Below are 23801 nucleotides of genomic sequence, written 5' to 3' on the forward strand. Positions count from 1 at the left end.
CCACTTCAGTAGCTGCATGCTGCGGTAGGTAACATCTTCATGAGAGGGAGGGAAGGAAGTAAGTTTTAGGGCAGGTGAGACCTTGTCTGTTAGTATAAAAAGGAATTAGAGGCTTTGTGAAATAATTGCAAAGTTGGGGAACGTGGAACAGTTTCCTGCGTGGGACTGGCCCTCACTTCCCCGTTCTGTTTTTGTGAGAGGGAAGTCGGCCCATCCCTGCAGCTGTTGAACAATAAACTCAAGAAATATCTTACTGGATGCATCATATGCTTGAGAACTGCTGCTCCCTTCATCCTAGTAATGTGCACATTACTTTACTGAGCAAACATTGTGGTTTATCTCTTCTTCACCTTACGAGAATTTTGTAAATTGGGTTTTCCATGCTATCCTGTGGCTGGATTTATTTCCTCTGACAGAATTCACACCAAAAGATACCGAGGGTGGTGTCTTTTTACCTTAATTCTTACTGCACTTAATTTTCTAGTCGCAACTAGCATATGCAGAAACATGTCCGATCAGGTGGTACATTACCAAGCTTCTTAGCTGTCCTGTATGGTGATTCTTTTCCTATGCTTCATGAATACGTCAGTAGCTTGCCAATACATACTTGGTGATCTTTTGTTTATAGTTTAAAGTGTGGCTCATTAATATTAAAATATAATATGTAGAGCATGTGTATGAAAACCTGTGAAAATTATTTAACAAGTTAAAGGTCTGAAAAAGGCCCTCAAGCCTTTTTATTGCTGGCTGTAATTTCTTCAGAGAATTGTATTGTCACTTTACTTTTTGTGATTTTTAGGTTTGTTGGAAGCTTTAGTCACCCTTGCTGTTTCTTAGCAAGAGTTTAAGCAAGCTCTTTTAAGTATTATGAACCTGTAATCATTCTAGTTGGTTTTAACTAATCGCTAGACCTGTGATAGTTAGAAATAGCTAAATTTGAAATTCAATTTAGTTACTACGAGGAAGTATTGAAGAAGCTGATAGTGAACTAGGTACTTCTCTGATCTACAGTGCAGAAATCAAAGGGAGTAATAATCATTGTTAGGGTTACCAGTTCTCAATACTTAATATGATGATACCTATTACTACCTGTGTAGTATCTGATGATTACAAAACGAATGATTTGGACATGCAGAGCTCTTTGTATAGGGTGTCTACATGTTCCTTTGTCTTTCCACATGCGTAAGAATCCAAATCTCAGTGCTGACTTTCTAGAACCACAAAAGATGTCCCGAATTCCAGTTCAGTACAGTAGTGACAAGGCCATTCTTCTCATCACTTTCATAATACCAAACTTCAATTGTTGATAGGTTAGGGTGAGAGCTAGGTAAGGTAGCTCTAATCTTGCTCTGCACCCACTTACCAAAGATCAGGTGATACACAATACCATGTCATCCTGTGGCACTTTGTTGGTGTGTCCAAGCCTGAAAAAATGTTCTTAAAATTTACAATTAAGAATTAATTGCATTTAGATTGTGAATATGTTCAGCTATCCAGTTAATATGGCCTTTCACCTTCCCCAACCCAAAGTGTCATAAATGCAGGTTCCTGCAGAGATTAGGGTTTCTTCATGACTTGCTAGCTATGATTTTAAAGATACCATAGCTTTTATAATAATACTTTACGACAAAAGGGTGAAAGCAGCTTGTTAGAATCTCAAATTATCTTTCTGTTATCTTGAACAAATACTATGCTGCTGTTTCTGTTTTTCTGGATCAGTTCTGACACAGGCAGGGACATGGTATATATCCTTTCAAAACAATGTTGAGATTGCACTGTTACTTGGAGACTTTGCCCTAAGGAAAAACTTGCTTTTTGCAATTGTTTGAGCTCCAGCTACATGGCTTCTTTCAACGTGTAGGCTACAAAACCTCCTACGGAATTGGGACCAGACCAGCATAGATTGACAACCTAAATTAAGCTTAATTCTCGCATGCAATTTAGGCCTCTTTTTCAACATTGTACCTGATAGAGCAGTTCTCCAAGACCAGTTCAGATGTTTAGATTAAGTAATTACTGCTTAGCCTGGCTGTGGGTGATGAACTGAAGGGCTCTGCACTGAAGTGTTCTTATGTTGCAAAAAACATGCAGATCCTTTACCTCGGCAGATACTTAGGGTGTTCTTGAAGGAGTTGTCTCGATTAATTTATTTTAATCTGTTGATTTGGGTGGATCTCTCACAATTATGTGCTTTAACAACAGCGTATTAGTCTTTGATTTGAAAGTCTCCAGTATCGTACACAGCTCCAACAGATTTGAAACTACTTACATTTCTTTAATTTTCCTAAGGGTTGAATTATTCACAAGTATTTCTTGTTTTCTTTTTCCCATCATTTCTTGTGTTTATTATCCTGTCCATCTGCATCTTTTAAGAGTCTAAAATATTGTTTTGATGTTGCATCCTAGTTTCTTGTTGTGTTCTCAGACCACATTTCTCAAAATTTGTTCTAAACACTTGTTCTCTCCTTGCACCTCTTTGTGTGGTGTGGGAACCTCTGAATGTGATCTTAATGCTTCCGTAGCTCATTGATTGAATTTTCAGATAACTACTTCTGTTCTTCCACTAAAACACTAGAAAATTAAACACTGCTTCCTTTAGGAATTTCTCATACATAAACTGTACTCTTAAACAAGCAAGCCAACCACTCGCGAAAGATTACTTAGATATAACTCATATTCAGGTTACAAAAGGGGGAATTTCCTCCCTGCTTTTGGAAAGTCTGAATGCATTTTAGGTTGTCCAATTCCTGCTGAATCTGTGTATAATTTAGTACAGCTATCTTTGAGGACAGATCTTCAAGTTAGACCTCCCCTTATGCCATTGTTGTTGATCTGCTGCTTCCTTTTCCCTGTTGCAGAGTGATCCTGTAGATTTTTGAAAGCAGGGGACTAAAAAGATCTAGGCAATGTCAACTGATGGATATAATCCTTCTTTAACAAGACCAGCTATTTCTCAAAACTGTTCTACAACTCTAGTAAATAAAATAGAATCCCATTTGAGGTTTCTGAAGGGCAGCCTGGTTGTTTGCTGGACACTCACAAAACTGCAATATACAACCCAGATACTGTAAAGTTTTCTGAAACAGCAGAGCTCAGTCTGTTGGCATGAGTTTCAAGTTACTCTTCCAGGTGTGCACATCTTCCTTCTTTTCCCCATTTTGTGATTTGAGATCCTGTAGTCCCATTTTGCATCTAGTACAAGCAGCTGTGAATTCCCCAATAATACAGTGAATGGCTCAGCGTTGAGGATGGTTTTGGGTTACAACTCATGTCCTCAGAGCCATTGTGATATTTATAACAAACTACAAGATTTTCAAAATGTCCAGAACCAAGCAGTTCTTATTCAGAAAGACAAAAGGTCAAAAGTGAATTTCCAACACCCCCCCCCACCCCCAACTTTTACTACTTAATTCTTGTCCATTCTGAAGAATGGACTTGGATCATAAATTTCTTGAGGGTTCTTGCTTGTGGCTGCTTCTGAGCCTTCTCTCTGGTCTGTTCTGCACTCTTTCTGAATCAGTGGTGAGAAATCCTTTTATAATCGCCAGTTCCTCTTGTCAGGTGATCACCTGATAAATCTCATGACAGTCAAACCAGTCACTGGTGACCTATTGTATTCTAAACACTCTCCTGAAATTCAAAGTTTAGAAACCACCTTGCTTTGAACAGTAACTAGAAAGGCACCATTTCTGTGCAACTTGACTGTGTGGTGAAAAAAAAATTCTATCCTTTTTTTTCCCTTCCTCCCCCCTTTTTTTTTCTAGGACAAAAAAAACCCCAAAAACCAAACCCTGGAGATTCTGGAAAAATATATCTGGAACAGCTATGCACATATCAAATTGTAACTTCATAAAAGAATGAGAAATGTATGATGTCAGGTGTCACCAAACCTCCTTTGCTCCCAAATAGCTATCAGCAGTGGTGATGGCATCAATAGCTATCCTGAGCTGTGTGTTTATACAGGTTGAGGTATTTGAGTACTCGAAAAGTGTGTCCTACAGTTTGGGAAACTGCATATTATCTCGAATCGTAGTGCTCCTAGAAACACTTGTAAATGAAAGGTAAATAAATTTTGTATGATGACAAATATATCTCCCCTGCTGTATACTCACTTGCTTAAATGATTTTTGCCTGTTGCTATTGCTGTAGCAGAGAAAAAGTCAAAACATTGAAAATCATTGGTGCTAAATGTGTAAACAAAAGGAAGACATATCATTTTCTTTGGGGCCAGAAAGATAAAGGAGGAGAACAAACTTTTGCTTCTAAAAAGCCTGGAAAAAGTGAATGTATATGTATTGTCATAAAATAGTTGGCACAGTGTATAGGCCAATGACAATACATAATTGTAGTGAATGCTGTAGATGTTTGAACTTGCATAATTGAATGTAGAACATTTACTGATTTTTAGAAAGAACTGGGAAAGGATGGAATATATGAAATATAAATATATTGAAATTTTCCTGTGCAAGACAAGATATTTCACGTAAGCTTCTTATTTATATACTTTATTTTATTTTTTTCCACAAAATCTCTTAGCCATGCTTTTGCCACCTGTAGGCTGATGATACCTCCTATCAGTTACGTCTTTGGAAGCCCTTTCCAGCATCGTGACGTTTTTGAGTGGTCATTGGGATCTAGTCTATTTTTTGGAACTAATGATATCATCTGAGAGTGAAATAAAATTATCGCTGTAACTGAATGTCACACCTTTCAGGGAGGGAGGTAGCATTAGAAAGAAACAGTCCCTATATGCTTAGCCTGGAGAACTAAAGTTTTACAGTGTAGGGCATGCTTCTCCCCCAATGGAACTGGGAAACATGTTTCAAAATAGTCTTTAATTAAAATTGATTATCAACAAAGCAAGGCTTATAGGGAAAGGTATTGTCTTTCTGTAGACCAATTAATGTAACAAACTCCCCAAGCTTTTGATACGACAAAGACCATTCTGATCTGAAGCAGAGGCAGCAAACTCCAAGCTACCTACTACTGTTATGCTGATGGTGTCACCTATGTTTGCAGCTATCCTTCTGGAAAGGGAAAGTGTGTGTGACAGTTGCGGCTCGCCTCCTGCCCACCCCCAAAAGCTACCCAAACTATCATATGTTTCCTTTTTCAACTAAGCTTCAATTAATTCTGACCCTCCAGCCCACATCCGTAGAGTAATCACCGAAATGGGAAATGCTGATACGTGTCTTGGGAGGCTGGCTCTCCAGTCCTGTCTGGTTTAATGATACAGCACATTTGGAATGATGTAACTGAATACAAACTCACCATGCTTATCCCCAGCGTCCCAAGTAGTTTTGCGTATAATGACTGGTTTTGTGCTATTTGAAGTGATACAGTTTAAAGAAAAGCGAGTACCCATGTAGGAACGCCCTGATTGTAGAAATGAGTATAGCAATAAAAAGTATTTGTTTGGGTTTACCTATTCATTGAGGGATTTGAGATAATAATTCACCATCTAAGATGTGCTTATCGTGGGCCAAGGTTTTAACAGGTTCTGAGCAGATGACTTTCCTTGACTGACTTACCACTTTGCGTTGGTATTCATTCTGTTTACGTTACAAGTCTGGTTATCTTTTGCATTTGCAGAATCTATGAAGTGTTTGATGTATTTGTATAAACAGTTTGATTCCTGAAAATATGTTCTGAATTAGATGCCATTACTATACAACAATACACTAACAACATTCTGAGATCATTTAAAGCCCTTTGTTTAATAACACAGTGAATGTCATTAGACTGTTACAGTAAGTACATTAACATTAAAAAACAACTTGTAAAATTAAGAGTTTTTGAATTCTAGAATTATGGAGGATATCAAATTACACAGACACAGAATCACACAGAATGTTAGGGATTGGAAGGGACCTCGAAAGATCATCTAGTCCAATCCCCCTGCCGGGGCAGGATTACCTAGACCATATCACACAGGAACGCGTCCAGGCGGGTTTTGAATGTCTCCAGAGAAGGAGACTCCACAACCTCTCTGGGCAGCCTGTTCCAGTGTTCAGTCACCCTCACCGTAAAGAAGTTTTTCCTCAAATTTAAGTGGAACCTCCTGTGCTCCAGCTTGCACCCATTGCCCCTTGTCCTGTCAAGGGATGTCACTGAGAAGAGCCTGGCTCCATCCCCATGACACTTGCCCTTTACATATTTATAAACATTAATGAGGTCACCCCTCAGTCTCCTCTTCTCCAAGCTAAAGAGACCCAGCTCCCTCAGCCTCTCCTCATAAGGGAGATATTCCACCCCCTTAATCATCTTTGTGGCTCTGCGCTGGACTCTCTCTAGCAGTTCCCTGTCCTTCTTGAACTGAGGGGCCCAGAACTGGACACAATATTCCAGATGCGGCCTCACCAGGGCAGAGTAGAGGGGGAGGAGAACCTCTCTCGACCTGCTGACCACACCCCTTCTAATACACCCCAGGATGCCATTGGCCTTCTTGGCCACAAGGGCACACTGCTGGCTCATGGTCATCCTGTTGTCCACTAGGACCCCCAGGTCCCTTTCCCCTACGCTGGTCTCCAGCAGCTCTGCCCCCAACTTGTACTGGTACATGGGGTTGTTCTTGCCCAGATGCAGGACTCTACACTTGCCCTTGTTATATTTCATTAAATTTCTCCCCGCCCAACTCTCCAGCCTGTCCAGGTCTCTCTGAATGGCTGCGCAGCCTTCCGGCATCTCAGCCACTCCTCCCAGTTTTGTGTCATCAGCGAACTTGCTGACAGCGCACTCTAATCCCTCATCCAAGTCATTAATGAATATATTGAATAGAACTGGTCCCAGAACCGACCCTTGCGGAACTCCGCTAGACACAGACCTCCAACTGGACTCTGTCCCGCTGACCACTACTCTCTGGCTTCTTTCCTTCAGCCAGTTCACAATCCACCTCACTACCCGATCATCCAGACCACACTTCCTCAGTTTAGCTGCGAGGATGCTGTGGGAGACCGTGTCAAACGCTTTACTGAAATCGAGATAGACCACATCCACAGCTTTACCATCATCTATCCACCGGGTAACATCCTCATAAAAGGCTATCAAGTTGGTTGAGCAAGACTTCCCGTTGGTGAAGCCATGCTGAGTGCCCCTAATGATCCCCCTATCCTTGATGTGCCTAGAGACAGCACCAAGAACAAGTTGCTCCATCACCTTTCCGGGGATGGAGGTGAGACTGACCGGTCTATAGTTACCCGGGTCCTCCTTCCTGCCCTTTTTGAAGACTGGAGTGACATTCGCTTTCCTCCAGTCCTCAGGCACCTCTCCTGTTTCTGTCTTTAATTTTTCAGTGAAATGTTTTTCCATTGATTCTTGACAAAAGTGTTTCCCATCAAATCAGGCGTTTAGGTTTTAGTTTTGGCAATCGCACCTCTAAAAAATCCTTTCCAGTGCAAATTTTGATGTTGAGAACATAAAATCTAAAATTTCTATTCTCTTTGTTTGCCTTTCAGTTACGGTACTTAAGAGTCACGAGTTGCTTCTTGCAGCCACAATGACTGGAAACGCTTCATTTCCTCTAAAATAAAAGCTAATATTTTCATGCAATTGTATGTCTTCAGAATAAAAATTATTTAGAAACTTTCATAAGATTGTCAAATCTGTTAATATAAACAGTATACATTTTTCTTCCATTTCCCTCTGTTCCCCACAACTATTTGTATTGGAATTTAGTCTGTACAGAGAACTCTCGCTTTGCTGCTGGAGCAGCCAAAGCTGTATTGAGCTGCTTAGTGTAAATATACATAAAGCTGTACCATGTAAAGGCATATAAAGTATAAATACAGGTGGAGAGTTTACAATGTATTGTGTAATTTGAGAGTGCAAGGAGCCTGCATGGGAGCTGTTGCTTATATCATGTTCAGGACTTAGGAAAAATAGGAGGTAACGAGACCCAGAAAGATCTGTGCTTATAGTTTCTTACTCCCCTTACTCCTCTTTGTCTTTGACAGTTATGCTTCCTTGTGTCCTGTCCCAAAGCTATTCTAATTGAGTGGCAAAACTGTTGGCTTTTGGATGTTGAAATAGTTCCAGGTATGCTGTTTACAAGAAGGGTGCTCCAAAACTCAGAGGGATAGAAATCTTCCATTGGGAAAGCTTGTCTTAAAGGATTTACACATTATTCATATATATTTGTTTTTATTTGAAGTACTACAAGTGTTTGGTCTGTTTGTAGTATTTTTAAGATAATTTTGAACTGTTCCATTATATAGTTTCAAATATGGTTCGTTATTTTCTTTTTTCCAGTTGTTTCAAGATTGGCAAATGAGACAGATATTGCCATTTAAAAGAAAATAATTGCAAACATTATCTCTCCTTGAAAAACAGGTCTATACTTGGCATCTGTATCTATATATAAAGTTCCTGTAGTCAACAGGAGATGATGCAAGTTTACATGCAGCATTTGATAATTTGAATTTTCTTCATGTAACAAATACTTGTTGGTTGTTATAAGAGCTGAACCATGAATAATTTAGCAGCCTTCTCCTTATAATATGCAGTGTCTGCTAACTTTGAAGTTCAGTAGTCAAAAGTTTGCTGGAGCTGACTAATGATTCACCAGAGATTTTTGAGAGATATTTTGTCATCAATTTAAAGCTTGGAGAGGTTTGCTGTTGCAGCCATCTGGTAATTCTTGGTTCTCTGGAGGAAAGAGAAGCCTTTTGATAAAACAGATCAAAGCATTCTGCTCTTTCAGTGACTGATACCTATAAGTAACTTAGAAGTTTCTCAAAATGATTTCACAATGCGTGTCTTGTTTGCCAAACTTTTGCAGTCTAGTTACAACGCAATATTGGTAATGAATTATACTTTAATTATATGTAAATCATTATTTAAATACTTCTGTTCATGGATAATTTACAGATCTAAGTGTTTTGTAAACCTGGAGATTTCTAATTTACCAGATATGTTGTCATGATTAATAAAATTGGTGCTAAATCTTGTTGTTGTCTGTACTAACTGTACAGGTAGTACAGTTAAAGACTCTGCTTCTGCTATACCGTAAGCTGAAGATATAGAGGTACCTCTTAGACTGTAGGTGATGTACAACTGTAGTGTAAAAATACATGTCATACTATTTCTCGAGCTAATTCTGTTAGCAATTGGAATTCTGGTGTGGGGTTTGCAGATGTTCTGTGGTGAAGAGCAAATATGGAGAGAGTGAGTTAGGACAGGAAGTGTGTGCTGCAATGTCCGCTTGAAATGAGACCGGTCTAACGCAGGGTTGTCTACACACATTTGAGATTTGTGTGGAATCAGGATGTTGTTTCTATTCCATCAGACATTCCAGATGTGCAGTTGCCATGACTGCATATGTCCAGTCTTCTCAAAGAGTGAATTTATTGCATCACAAGTGCAGCACAAGCAGCCAAAGCAGAATGATGAAATTGGCTTTTACCTTGCAGGTTGTTTAGTTAAGGGATGTCTCAGTGATACTTGGTGCTGTGTTACAGTAGAAGAAAGGGAAAGCATTAGCTTGTAAGGCACCATACCTCTGTGCGTGAACAGAGGCAGTGTTCTCTTGCTAGGGGTGAGTTAGTGCACAGCAGAACCAAGGAGATGTGTTTGTGCCGTTCACTCTTCCTTACATTAGAAGGTCATTGTAATGACTGATGTACTGATGAAAGGAAATAATTAAACCTCATATGTCACACTGTCCTTCATTAAGGCTATCAAGGAATTTCAGAAATAGTTGATGTGGCTTGGGATGTAGCCTGTATCATCCTAACAATTATATGTAATGTTTATTAATAAGTTAGCCTTATCATTTAATGTATTGGCTGAATGACAGATGCCAATGAATATTAGGTAGTTACCACAGGTTCTTCAAACTTGCTGTTCTTTACATTAGGTAGTTTGGAGAGAGGGAAAGACTTCTAAAGAGTCTGTGTTTTTAAGGACTTAATAAATTTAAAATGCGAACTAGATAACTAATATAGTACTAAATTCTCAGAAAATAAAATGATGGGTGTTTGGTGAAGGAATAGCTAATTTTTCACATGTTAAAATTTGCTTGAACTCAGATTTAAAAGTGGCATATATATAGCAGAAGAAAATTCCATGTACTTGTGCTTGTTGTTATTATTTAAACTTTTCAGTGAGCTATCCAAGATATGTGTGATGCTCTTGTTTCTCATTAAGCCCACAAACAATGGTAAATTTGTAATTAATTCCATACTTCCTAGTCTTCCGCAGTTTTATATTCTGCCTGCTGTATCTCTGAATCAGATGCATATGCTTACCTGATTGTTTACCTCCTTGTCTGCTCGACATGTGCTTCCTAGCGGCTACAGTTGAACATTTTTTTTTTCTTCTTTGTTTTTTTTTTCAGTGTGGGAACTTTGCTGTTTTGGTGGATGTTCATATTTTGCCTCAAGGCTCCAGTAAAGACACCAGCTGGTTTTCAGATCATGAGAAAGAGGTACAACAAATATCAGTTCTACTTCAAAAGCATGTGACTGCAGGGAAAAAGTTGGATTGCCTTGAACTGTTCAGAGTTTTTCAGTGTTATGCGAATACTGTTAGTTATACCGAACTGTCAATGGTTGCTGTGGGACCCCTATGTCAACCACATGTGCTTTTTGGGTCACTAATGACCGCTTTCAATTTAGCTTTTAATTTTTAAACTGTGTGTGTGCATACATGCATGTGTGCATGCTGTTTTGGTTCTTGTGACTTAACTTTTAAAATTAAAAACCTCTCTCTCATGCATGTTTGTGAATTATCGTGAGTGATATAAAAAAGGTTGTGACAGGTACCATTTTTGCAGAGGTTGTTGGTGAAATATCTTTCTATTAATTGTTTTTTCTCCTTCTGAGAAGTGTGAATGATGTTGCAACGAGAGTGCAAGAAAAGATAATGAGTATGCTTGATAGACTATCATAGAACCATTGTATCTGAATCTTTATTTTTAAGTGTATTATTTGTAGATCCTGACAACAGATGAAATTTTGGAAAATCAGTGCATGAATGACCAACAAAATTATGAATGTAACTTTCATCAGATTCTGTGTGATTTCTGCTACAGTCTTGTGATGAGTTACTGGTGGGAGTTTTCCCCTATTTCAGTCTGTGTGGGAACTTGAGAAGTTCCCTATTGAAAACGAATGCAGGACATGTTTCAAATGCCTGTGGACTTTCCCGCAAGTCTCTGTTACGGTAATTTTCAGCAGATAGCTTTCCTAATAATGGCATAATTAACTTGTCACGACAGAGCATCCCCGTACGTCTCAAAGTAATACATTTAAAGAAAGTTAAAAGAAGCAATAAATTAATATCCTGAGGGAGTGAAAGCAGAATATTTAACAGCATGTGGTTCATCCGATTTGTGCTTTATTAAGCAGAGAAAGAAGAAAATAGGGGAAAACTTTTAGACTTGTTTTTTCTGACTAAATGAATACTCATTACCCCTTCTATTTGTAACCAGTTCTACTATCCTGGTTATCTGACTTTTAAGTGTTTTCAAAATGTATTTTGTAAGACTGCCAAAACAAAAGATATGCATTTCAGGAAATTAGATCATGATTGATTTAATAAAGAGGCATGACAGGGCAGCATTCATTACATTTCTGTGACCGCACATTTTGAGCGAAGTACAAAGGTTGCATATTTTCCACAACCAAGAAGTGTGATTCCAATAGCTTTACAATTCGCTCCCTGAAAGTCCTGTGCAGTATCTTTGTTAAAGTGGGAAGAAAAAGGTCAGTAAGGTATTATAGCCAAATTATGCCTGCATGTTTTTTTTTTATGAGAGCTTTTACATATTCATCATAAGCAGTTTTCTACATTTTTGTCGTTTCCAAATGCTGGAAAATACTAATGATGGTACAGTCCTCTTTGCTTGTCTGTGGGAAAAGCAGATGCCTCTTAGACCCCTTGTAACACAAACATGATTTCTGCTGATCCCCTGCTTACCCTGGACGAAAGTCAGCGGCTGCTGCTTGGAGCAAAGGGAGCCTGGCGATGTGGTCCCAGGCAGGAGGAGGGAGCAGTGGTGGCCTGCCAGCTCCTGCTGCAGCATGGGTCACATAGAGCAGGCTGGGAACTAAATGAGTGCCCGTAAGCATGAGGCTGGTGTAAGAAAATACAGTGCACGTTGTCTAGCTGGGCATTGTGAAGACCCCAGTTTGCACACTGCTGTCACACGTAGAGGCATCTTGGGATGGCTGCGAGATGCAAGTTGAGGCAGTTGTGAGCTTTTCTCTCTTTCTGCCCCTCAAATTTCCCTGCCCTTTCTGTCCTTTCTCTTTTCCCCTGCAATAACAAAGTCAAAGTTTTATCTTTGTACTTGAAGAAGCATTTTTTAAACTGATTTCTATTCAGGTCATTGCTATGGTTTCTCCATATGCATATAGAAGGTCTCAGTTACAAGTTCTTTTTAGCGGTGGGAAGTACGTAGAGACGATTCTTTTGAAGCCTGCTCTTGTTTATGCCTTCTTAAATATAGGTCTGTATAGTTCTTTGTGGAGAACCATTTAAATAATATTTCCATAAGCATACCAACTACAATATTTTCCATGTAAATTAAGGAAGTGCACGCTAATCTTTATTGTTGCAGGAGGAACCTAATGCACCCTATGTTTCCGCTGCTTTCTAGACCTTTTCATTCTAACCTGAATGCATAGTCCTGTGAAGGAATGTGTAATGAGATCACTTTAATGAGTTAAACAGAATAAGTAGATATAGTATTTTAGAATTGTACTTTTCAAGCAGAAAGGAAAATGTATTTCTTACTGTAAGGAGAAAATACTATTTGTGGTTGACCAACGTATGTGCATTGCTTTGATTTAAAGCAACAATTTAAAAATTTGTTGCTCTGCATACTTTCTAGATTAATCAAAAGTAAATGTCAAGCCAAGATATTTTAGTTTAGATGGTACTAATAGAATTTTGTCTATTGTCCAAACACTGTAAAAATGTAAAATGATATTTTTGTGTCCCACAAAGTATCATTTCTGTGAGCACATAGTTATGCACAATGGAAAATGAGAATACTGAGGGAAAAGTCTCAAATATGTGTGTATGTATTAATCTCAAAACTTATTCTGGTATTCAAGGGATTAATTTTTTTGCTTTTACGCCAGGTTTTTTTTCTGTGGTTATTCTGGCTGAAGGGTTTGTCCTTCTTGAGTTGTGTGTGGTTTTTATTGTGCTTTGCTGAACGAAGTATGAAAGATATGAACGGTTATGTTTAGGAGCAGAAAAATCAAAATGAACTAGAGAAATGAGGTTGCTATGACCTAAATAGGTCTGAGTCTTCCCCCAAAAATTACACTGAATTGAACCAAAATATCTGTTGTAGTTTATAAGGATTCTTGCAGAGAAATAGTGTGTTGACAAGTCCTGGGAGAATTTTTGCTAATATTTTGCTTAAATACCTAATATTAAGATACATTTTTAACATGTATTTTCCATACTTTGCATACAAATGAAACTAATTTGCTGTTCAAAAATTATTAGTATTATCATATAATGTATTTCATCTGCCAAGTGAGAATTTCATAATGTACTTCCTCTCTTGTTTTGTAGCAAAATTGTTTGATTCCCCCCACTCCCTGACCTTGTTCCCATTCATTTCCTAAATTATGTGCTTCTCACCTCTATGTAATACCTCAGTACTTAATTGCAGATAATGTTTTTCCTTTTTATGTGAAAAGGAGTGATTTTGTATTGATTTCTGTTGTGTGTCTGTGGGCAGGCATGTAAATGTAGATCTAAATAGGCCAACGGTTACTCTTTCAGGAGGTCTGCATGCTGCTAGAAGAAGTTGTTTCTTCAAGGGTCAAACACTACTTGGAAGCACGTAAACAACGTGGTCAGTGGAAATCAATGGAACATGCAACATCTGGTCCTCTGTTTCTTACTGGTAAAATCAATTATTTAACTTATTGTGAAATAAAGTAAGATAAAGTATGGCGGAAACTGCCACTCTTTATTTTTTCCATGAGAAATTTGCCATTGGGAAAGCCAGTAAGCCTGAAATGGCTGGTGTTTGGGTCTGAAATTACTTTAGTTATGTTACTGAAAAAATTAAGTGGGTTTTAATTTTCTGTGTCGTTGAAATATGAACATAGTGCTTGTACTGTTGTTATGAGAGCCTGTATTTAGAATTAAAAGAATGAATGGTATAATCCTGGGTCCTCCAAAACTGATGGAAATCTTGCTGTTTTAAGTGTCATTTCCACTTGAACATTTAGTTTAAAAGTTTTTAGTTTAGAAATAATATCTTTACTTCTCCCTCTTCTGATAACCTGTTCATTCTTAAAAAGTTGCTATGATGTGATAAACGGCATTTGTCATTTCACTGGTGTTACTGCAAGTTTGGCAGTAGCGTCAATGACCTTGGGAGTAATTACTGTGCAGAAGAAAACCAGTAGTAAGAGCATTTACCCCAGTGGAACTTTTTTTTTATTATTATTTTTTTGTGTGTGTGTGAGGGTGATGAGGCTAATAGGTGCAATTAAAGTACATGCATGTTTTAAACTAAAGATAATGATCACTATAGCTTGTGCTGTAATGTTAAATCAGCTTTGGGGCTAAATGGCTTGCCAGGTTTTGTTTAACGTTGTTTCACTAGCTGTTCTGGTCATCATGGTGGGTTTTACAGTTGGTAGGCTTATCTGTTGGTGTATATCACACAAGCAATTTATTTTTAAATAGTTCTTAGGAAATAATGACTTTTTTTTTATTATCAGCCTGGAGCATGCTATAAACTTGTCACAGAAAAGAAGGACTGCACTAGTAAAGCCCTGTGTTGGCTGTGGTTTCTCACATTTCCTTAAATATACTGAAATAGATCTATACTGAAATATGAATTCTCCAATGAATGTAATTGCATACTTGCAATATACAGTCAGTATACTGATAGAAAGTTTGGAATTCGATGTATATTATATGAATAATTTTAATTCGGCACAAATTCTTTGCTTCTCAAAATGCTTTCAGTTTTTGAAAAGGTAAATATCTATAGAATTCTAGTTGATGGTTGCAGCTTTAAACACTATTATCAATATTAATGAGTGTTTTTCATAAAGAAAACACAGGTTAAATACTGTATGGTTGGCTTATTATTGCAAAATTTTAGGCATATATGGGAGCCAGTTTGTTATGGCATGACGAGGGTTTTTTTCCACCCACAAGAACACAATACCGCATAAGTAAAAAGTGCTTCAGGACACTAAAGGATTTTCAAACCATTTTTTTCCTTTCAAGTTGTAACTACATTTTATCCCTTTAAAATATTATTAATGTTTATAGAACAGATGAACTTTCAGATCCCCGTATGTTTCTGGTTTTGAATGAAGAAATAGAATTTTCTTACAGTGAAAGCAGAGGGACATTTCAGAGGGTGGGATCAGAATTTCCGAGATTTGTTGAGGTTTTCTGTGTTTTCTTTTACCGAGTGATTTTTTTATTATTTATTTTTTAAAGTTTCCTGCCTCAGTAAGAAGTAGGTTTTCAAAAACAATGATTTTGTAAGATAAAACTGCCAGACATAATAGTTGTTTTTATATATGCAGACAGATGCAACACTAATTTGAGGGTGTTTGTGAGATTTTAGGGTCTTATATTTTTTTATATCATGAAGTTTTCAGTAAAAATACTGGTATGCTGTCCCAGGGTTGTGAACTGATCTTCTGCTTGACCCTTCCCCTTATTTCCTGAAAATGAAAAACTTAAGGATATGCATTTGAGGAGGTCATCAGTAATATCTGTGACAGTTTTAGATTAAAGAGTATTTACTTTGGATAACGCAGAATTACTGTTCCATCAGTTTTCTGCAGTTAATCTCACCGCGATTAATTAACACTAAAGAAATAAAGAAAGAAAACACTCGGTGATAATGAACATTCATGTTGAACTTAATTTTCAAATCCATCTCTTTCCTCTTCTCTCAGCCTGCTTTGCTCAGGGCTGTAATTTGTAAGAAAGGAGTGCTTTGTTCAAGTCCAAGAATCAAGTTTATTCAAGTTTCATTCAAGTCTGTTCCTACCTGAGAAGGAAATAACAGAATAGGTGGGTGTTCACCAGAGCAACTGGGACCTACCTCTAAGGGAGTGACCCTTTTAGGTGAGCCACAAGTCTAATAGTCTTTAGCAGTTATCATCACTCAAACATGGCTCCAAAACCTCTTGTATTTTGCTGCCTTCTCTAGGATCTCAGGTTCTGTTTGTAGAGTACAGTGATTTTGTGTTTTTTCCACAAACAGATGAAGTGCAAGATAGCTGGCCAGTATTTGGCTGACAGTGTTTAGTATACAAAGAAATGCCCAAGCTTGGTATGTGGCTAACTACATACGCAGACTGTAGGTGCTGATGGTGAAATGTTTAAGCTTGCAGCTATTGTTGCATTTGGAGGTTATTAAAAGTTTTTCTTCAAACTGAATGTGGTTTCTTTTGCTCAAAGTTATGCAAGTCTGTGTCTAGAGTTTCAACTGCTGCAAAACCCCCACTATTGTAAGGAAGAGTGTGTGTGTAGAAGGAATATTAAGATGCTGATTAGCTGGTTATTTACTACTTCAAGTATCCCAGGTCAGCCTTCCACCCCATTTGAACTCACATCTTTTCAGGTTAATTTTAATTAGTTTGCTCTCCCCATTGCAGGGTGTATCCAAAATTTATTAGAATCAGAATCAGCATCAGTAAGATTTTAGACTACCTCTAATATCAAAGCATGTTATATTAGGGTTTTCTTCAGACATAGAAGCCAAGCTACCTTACTTAGATGAGCAGATCTCATCCTGCTGTCTAGATCTGTTGAGTAGAGAAGGCTGTTGTTAAGCTGGCTGCCATTACTGTTTTGAAGAGAAAATTTTCACCTATCACAATTTCTTTTTTTCTATTAATGTTATATTATGTTTAATATTAATACTTTTAATACAACCTTTCAGTTTTGTGGCACATAATATAAATATCCGTGCATGTTACTTGTTAATTTACATTTCTTTTTCATTTAAGTTACACCCACACAGCAGTGTGTGGTGGGTCGCATACCATCTCATTAGGAAATCTGTGGGTGTTACACACAGGAGAAGAAAGAAAGAAAGAATGGAAAAATGAGAGAAAGTAGCCAAGACAAGCAAGTTCTTCGTATTCTTCCTTCTGTCTGAACAATTTCCCCACCCCTCCCAAATGGCCAGTATGAACAATTTGCCAAAGTAAGCTTTAATTTAGTCTTTGGACATAGGCTTTGGTATAAACTCTCCGTTTCCTGTGTTTAATTAATGTCCAAACGTGTTTGATTTTGGTTTCTTTTATTTTTTTTTAAGAGAAAATTAAAATGGGGTAGATTTTCAAAGATTTAATTTTGCCTGCATCCAATCTGCATGGCCAAAATCATGCAAGAGCATCGATCAGGTATGGTTTGCTTGCATTGTTTGAAGTTCAGTGAGTGTAAGCCATCCAATAACAAAGCCCATTTATTAGTGAATTTCTCCCATTAAAAAACCCCCACTACTTCACTTCAAAAATATATAATCTTTAAAGTTAGAACTTATGTTTTTATATATAGCGCCATACGTTTTCACTTTGCACCACTTCAATAACATAGTGGATTTTAGCAATGATGTCAAGCATGTTCGTGTGTCGTAATGCTCACCTACTGTAGACTTAAGCTAAAAGCAGAGCCTTTTTTTTCATGTTCCACAGAACGTGGCTGGTTTTGATTAACAGCAATGAGAATTAAGTAACAAGAGGCTATACAGAGGACCGAGTGGAGATATTAAATACAGGAGAAGGACAAAAGGAGAGGACTGTGGAAAATTAAGGAAGAAGGCAAAGCTTACACGGGCACAGAGGAATCAAAAAGGAGGATGTGGAAAGAAAATATGGCTGGTAGAAATGTCCACGTTAGAAATGGAAGGAAGGAAGAAGGTATCTTGTAAACTGACCTTCTTCCCCCTCTTGAGGGAGGAGAAAGTTAACTATGTTTATCCTACAAGTAATTTTCAGATCTTTTCTCATTCCTTCCCTAGCATCGTTGTTGTTTTTCTTGGCTTGACGCTGGACATTTTTGCTCTGATTTCATATCTTTTTATTGTACAGTCTCTTCTACAGTGAAAATAATTAGAGAGCATGCTGTCACATGGTACAGTGAGCTCCCAGCTTGATTTTATCTGCTTTCTCTGGGATTGTGTATATTTTTTTTATATTTTTAACCTAGTTTTCTAAGGCAATGGGGCTTATTGTAATGATGTTTTCTCTGTGTGTGTCTGTTTGTTCATCCATCTTTTCGCCTGGTTGCTTTTTGCAAACGTGGTTGAACTTTGCTAACAGGTAGAAGTCTCAGTCATTAAATTTTCAGACATTAACTTCTGATAAGCTTACCAAAATGAGAAACTGGAAGAAGCACAAGCGCTATTATGAATAGTTCAGCCTTACAAAGATCTGGAGTCAAAGTTCACGTCTTATTTAATATAAAAAAATGCATAAGATGCAGTTTCATAAGAAAATACATTTCTGTTGCTTATGAAACTATTTGGCTCCTGTAAGCACACAAAAAATATACAATAAATCATGGTAGTAAATCTTCCAAACTGGTTTGGCCTTGCATTTCAGTTTGAACATTATGATGTTTTTAAGGGAAACACCCTTTTCGGACTGCCCTCGTTTGGTTTAGGAGTGTTCACTATTACTGCAGAATGTGAAATGTGTAAGATGTTCGTAGGGTATGTTCCACATTACAATCCTGTAGCAGCAAAACTGATTTATTGCCACCTTCTCAGCTGTTAACTCTGACTCCTGTGCTGTGAAATGGTGTTTTGTTTGGTTTTAACTAGAATCATTTCACCTATCTTGCTTAAAGAGCAACTCCACAAAAATCTGATGGGTGCAACTGGGGGGAAAGTAAGCTATAGCAGATAAGCTACCACAGGGGACTGAGGAGGACAGAAGTCTTTTAAATTAACTTTGATGTTTGCAGTTGCACATTGTAATTTCTGTCTCTCAAAAGAATTATATTGCAGCTTCTTTACAATGGACTCATTTATCATTTGTGGCCAAGTCCTGCAGATCTTTGTGAACTTTAAACTTGTGTTCATCTGTCTGTGACAACAGAGCCTCATACCTCCCTGAAGTATGCAGTAAATTATGCAATAACTTATGAAAAATGTTTTGATTAGTATCTTGTACTTAATATTTCCTGTCTTTGCGTTAGATTACTTTTTTCCATTTTTTACAGCCAAATGGGGAATAAAGGCATCTTTTTTTCACCAAAACATTTTTCTTCGAGAAGATTAAGGTTATATATCTGAATTTTTTTTGTTGTTCTTTTCTCAGGATAGAGAATATTTTACAAGAACAAAAACCCCCATGCTTATGCACTGTCTGGGTATTTTCTTTTTAGTGATTTTTTTTTTCTTACCTTAGATTATAGTACAGTAGAATTGGGGAAAAACTCTTGAGAAGGGCAACAAAGATCATCCAAGATGAGGAAATGCAATACAGGGAACATACAAAATACAGGGAACAGTTATGTGTGCTAGGAGTCTTCAGCCTGGAAAATACATGAATTAGGGAGAACGCAACAGAGACCTAAAAAATCATTTCTTCTCTTCTCTTCCAATTTGAGAACAAGAGGGCATCAAATGTGAATATATCGGAAGCACCATAGTAATTAGCAGAACTGAGCAACTCTTTGCTAAAGGATAATGGGTATGATAAAAGCTTACCCTGAGTCCACAAAACTGGACAAGAACATGGGAGAGTAACCAAGGGAGGGTAGAGAATTGCAAGATGAACCCCACCTTTCGTTTCTGATTTGATAGTCGCTTGAGAATATGAAAGTGACTCTCATCTATGCCAGGGAACATACAGCTGCCTTTTGAAAGCGCCCTTAGCATCTGTTTGTCCCAAGTGGGAATTCAGCATTTTTGGAATCCACACGGGGTGATTTTGACAATCTGTCCCTAAGCACTTACCATTTCTTATTTGACTGCCTGGTTCTTTTTTACAGCATCTGTTCCTCTTGAAGATACTCTTTCTTGTGTGCTCTCTGCAGTTGTTTAAAGCTTCTGTAGTCACTTGGAAGCAAGAATACAGAGGATAGGGTAGCAGTGTACTGCTTCTATGGACCTGTTTAAGCACTGGGCACAGGTGGAATAGGTAGCAGATAGGTTTGGGGTTTTTTTTTTAGTGCTCACTGTTTCAGTAGAAATTTTCTGAAGAATGAGTTTGACTTCAAATTATCTTCTCCCATCCTTTGTGAACATGGCAAATATGATTTCTGCTAGAAGCATTTTCTAGATTCTGTGGTCTGCATTTAATGGATGCTTGAATTCCTTGCATTAGAATGTCTAAAATACCAAAGAAATTATTTGGTCAGTATGACAGACCTGACTTTCCTTAGTTGTCTGACCTTTACAAATATGTGTGTGGGATAGCTTGAAGACCGTGCTGTCTGGAATATGCTACAGATAAAAGTACAGGAGTCATCCTCTTCTAGCCAGGGCAGTTTAACACAATACATGCATTCTGCTGAAATAAAGCATTTGCAAATCGTGTCTGAATCTGGTCATATCTTTTGTGTTTGGCTAAATTTTTAGTGTGGTATGAATATGCCTTTAGGATTTCATTTTTTCAGCTTGAGTACGTATGATTGCATCTATCGCTAACACACTAGCGTTGTTTAGATACATACCAGGTCTACGTCTCGTGCATTACAAAAAATGCATACACTGCATTCCTGCTGTTGTCCAGGTGCAGCTGTGGTGGCTGTGTGTTTGGGACGTCTGAAAAAAACTGTGAAACCCTCTGTCTGTTACGGGGCAGAGATTCTAATTTTTTAGTCCTACGTAGTTTTGATGGGGAGTGATAGGAGTCCTGAGGTTGTTGGTATGTTTTAGCAGGCACACGTCAACGTTTACAACAGGATCATTGTCAGCTGCTTAGGTTTGAGAGATTTTCATATGGGAGGGGGAAAATGGCTTGATTTAGTAAAAAAACTCAGAAAAACCCAAAACCAAACCCTACTATGAAAATACAGATTATGAAAGTGGATAAAAAGGGAAATATGATTTCTGAGGGGAAAAGAACTATCTATTTTTAAAAAATTAACTAGGTTTGATAGCTGCTTTTGCTTTTTTTTTTATTAGTTCAGCTGTATATTAAATGAGATGGAAAAAAATAAGGATTTGATTTTTATTTTCAGATGAAATGTCAGGCTCCTTTTTAAAAAAGTTCTGTTAAAAAAAAAGAAAAGTAGATACTCTTTATTAAATATTTCTAAAGAGAGCAATATTGGTTTGGATACAATGTAAGCAAGAAAGAATAGGGATTTGGAATAAAACCTAAAAGAAATATGATTTCCCTAGAAATGTTTAGAAGAATTTACTTAATTGCAACCAGAAGTTTGACCTGGAAGTGTAACGTTTTGACCTTTTAGCTGTCTGGTTTCCTAAATGTGTTGTTTTGCTCTCTTTAAACTGTGAGAAAATCTCTTTTACACATCTTTAACCCTTTCATTCCCTAAAAGTCTCAATAGAAAAGTCCCCAAACTACCACCAGCAGTCCAAGAAAAACAAAAATTGTCATTATGTTTTAAGAAAAAAAAAATCATTATAAGTATGTGTTGAACATTGAAGTCCTTTCTATTTTCATTATAACTGGAAGTAATTGTGGGTGTAATTTCATGGTTAAATATGAATAGGAATTTCTTTTAAACTTTCCATGTTACCTTATTACACAATAATTCTCTCCTTTGTGTTCTTTTGTTCTTAAGTTTCATTATCATATGACAAAGGTAGAGAGAAAATACAGCTTTTTAAATTGCAAACATTTTTGTGGGTTTATTTATATTTGGAAAACTTTTCTAAGGCTTTACAGAAATCTGGCCAGATGGAGATGGAGGGCCAATTCCTGAAAAAAGTTATGCATACTTTCTTTGCCCAAGTAGTTCAGTGAGAGCAGTTATGTGCGTTTGATTCACCACTGAAGGTACGAGGTGTGTTGTTTTTATTACACGCTGAGTATTTCTAGTGACTACAAAGGCACAAGTGACAGACCATAAACAAAACTGCACCAGCAAAACTTTGCAGGCCTAAATTATTAAATGCATATAGAAGTAACTAAAAATTTAGTAGTGCAGCAAATAATAAAGACTTTTAATTGAAAAGAGGAGGGAAAAAATGTCTAGTGCAATCTTGAATATGTGTTGTGGGCATAGTAACAGAATTCAATGTATTCCATCAACTTCAAACAGATGAGAGAGATTTTAATGCAGAGCAAATTACATTTATTCAGAGAGAAATATTCTACCTGTGAAATATTCACTATACAAATCCATGGAAAACAAAGTTCTTTAAATGACAAAGCTTGCATTAGAGAGGATAGAAGGTGACAGTCTTGTCTTTGTTTACAGAATATCTTTCTCTTATTGTTTTAATTAAGATATTTAGTTTTGGTGTTTTTTTATGTGCATGTATGTGGGTCATAGGATATGGGCAATGCCTCTCTGTTCTTTTCTGTTGTCTTCCCATGGCACAGGACAGGCATTTTTGGTCTTTTTCAATATTGAAAAAGAGGATGTTCTGTGTACTTTCTTTTTTTGCACTTAGCATCCGTTACACCGATGCCAGAAACTGCGCTACTGAGCTGCGTAATTCAGGTGGTCCTGAAATGAGCAGTTTCTTACAAACCATTTTGCAGTCAGTCTCCAGCTCTTTGCACCACAACCAGCATCTGCTTCACTGCTAGAGCTGAGTGGTGCTGATCAGATGATCACAATCATGGGTTGTTCTTGGTCTTTTTGGTGGTATCCATTTGCATCAGAGTTCGTGAGAGCAGAAAGAGCTTGAGACTTATTTGGAAATAGAGCCTTTCAGCAGCTGACTTAATTATGGTCTATTGGCCAGCATTTAAAAAGAGAAAATACAGAAGACTCCATTGTGGTGACTTTCCACCTATTTGCTAAGCTCCAGAATTTCCTTATATTCAGAGTTGTTATAAACCTAACAAGAGTCTGTTGTGTGAAAAGACAAAACCCATGAACCCCTGGCACAACTGGCTTTATTCAGACAATAACATGAAACGTGTGCTGGTACAAGTCCACATGTGTCTCTTAGAACTCACTTTCTTTTGAAGTGTCCTCTAGATGATAGGGTAGAAAAAAAGAGGATTCATGACCATCAATATCTACCTCTTAGCTCCACTGGGCTATCCTAACAGGAGCTCTCAAAAAAAAGAAAGACGAGTATTTACTGCTGCTGTATATATAGCAAGATCAGCTTTGAAGAAACTACCATTTCATGTTCATGCCATCTTTTCAAAGTTCTGCTGAAGATACCTGCTAGTAGCTTTTCTTTCCCTCTAATTCTCTCCCATCATGTGTCCAGTGACAGACTGTCAGGCTTTTTTCACCAAACCCATAGGTTTTGTAGCCATGTGATGCAGTATATTCCTGACATTTTTAGTGACCCTTGCCTAAAGACCTTGTTATTGGTAGAAGATGAAAGTCTTGTCAGCTGTGGGAGCTGAAGGTTAAAACCTTTCCCTCCTGGGGAAGAAGTTTTGCAGAAGTTATTTCCTATTGACAGGGAAAAAAATAGAGCCTGGAGACCTGTGAAGGGTTTGATTGACTTTATTTGAAAATCTTTCAGCATCATAGTATTGACATCTAATGAACAATAAGGGGAACCAGTCATGTCTTAATTTCTGAAAGGCTCATTTCCAAACTTGGATTGAGTTTTTGTGCTAGAAGAGACTTTGTAGAGTTTCCTGACACTTAAAATACAAAATCCTCCCTTTCAAGTATTTCACGGCATCAAAAAATTTAATGAAGCTCATGGATATCCCCAAGGAAAAAAA

General features: G+C 37.5%; 1 protein-coding gene across 6 annotated transcripts in view; it reads left to right on the forward strand.

Moving 5' to 3' along the window:
* Positions 1 to 23801, forward strand: part of SLX4IP (SLX4 interacting protein) — a 79701-nt gene that overhangs the window by 30840 nt on the left and 25060 nt on the right. For 5 of the 6 annotated variants that reach the window (XM_068403568.1, XM_068403560.1, XM_068403582.1 and 2 more), the window contains 2 exons: positions 10334 to 10423; positions 13744 to 13867. In XM_068403568.1, the coding sequence (XP_068259669.1) occupies positions 10334 to 10423; positions 13744 to 13867 (214 nt within the window). Of the gene's footprint in view, positions 1 to 10333; positions 10424 to 13743; positions 13868 to 17801; positions 17874 to 23801 lie in introns of those variants that run through there. The other variant, XM_068403590.1, reaches the window with a different exon arrangement.

This window comes from Nyctibius grandis, chromosome 1 (genome assembly GCF_013368605.1).
Source record: "Nyctibius grandis isolate bNycGra1 chromosome 1, bNycGra1.pri, whole genome shotgun sequence".
NCBI classification, from domain to species: Eukaryota; Metazoa; Chordata; class Aves; order Nyctibiiformes; family Nyctibiidae; genus Nyctibius; species Nyctibius grandis.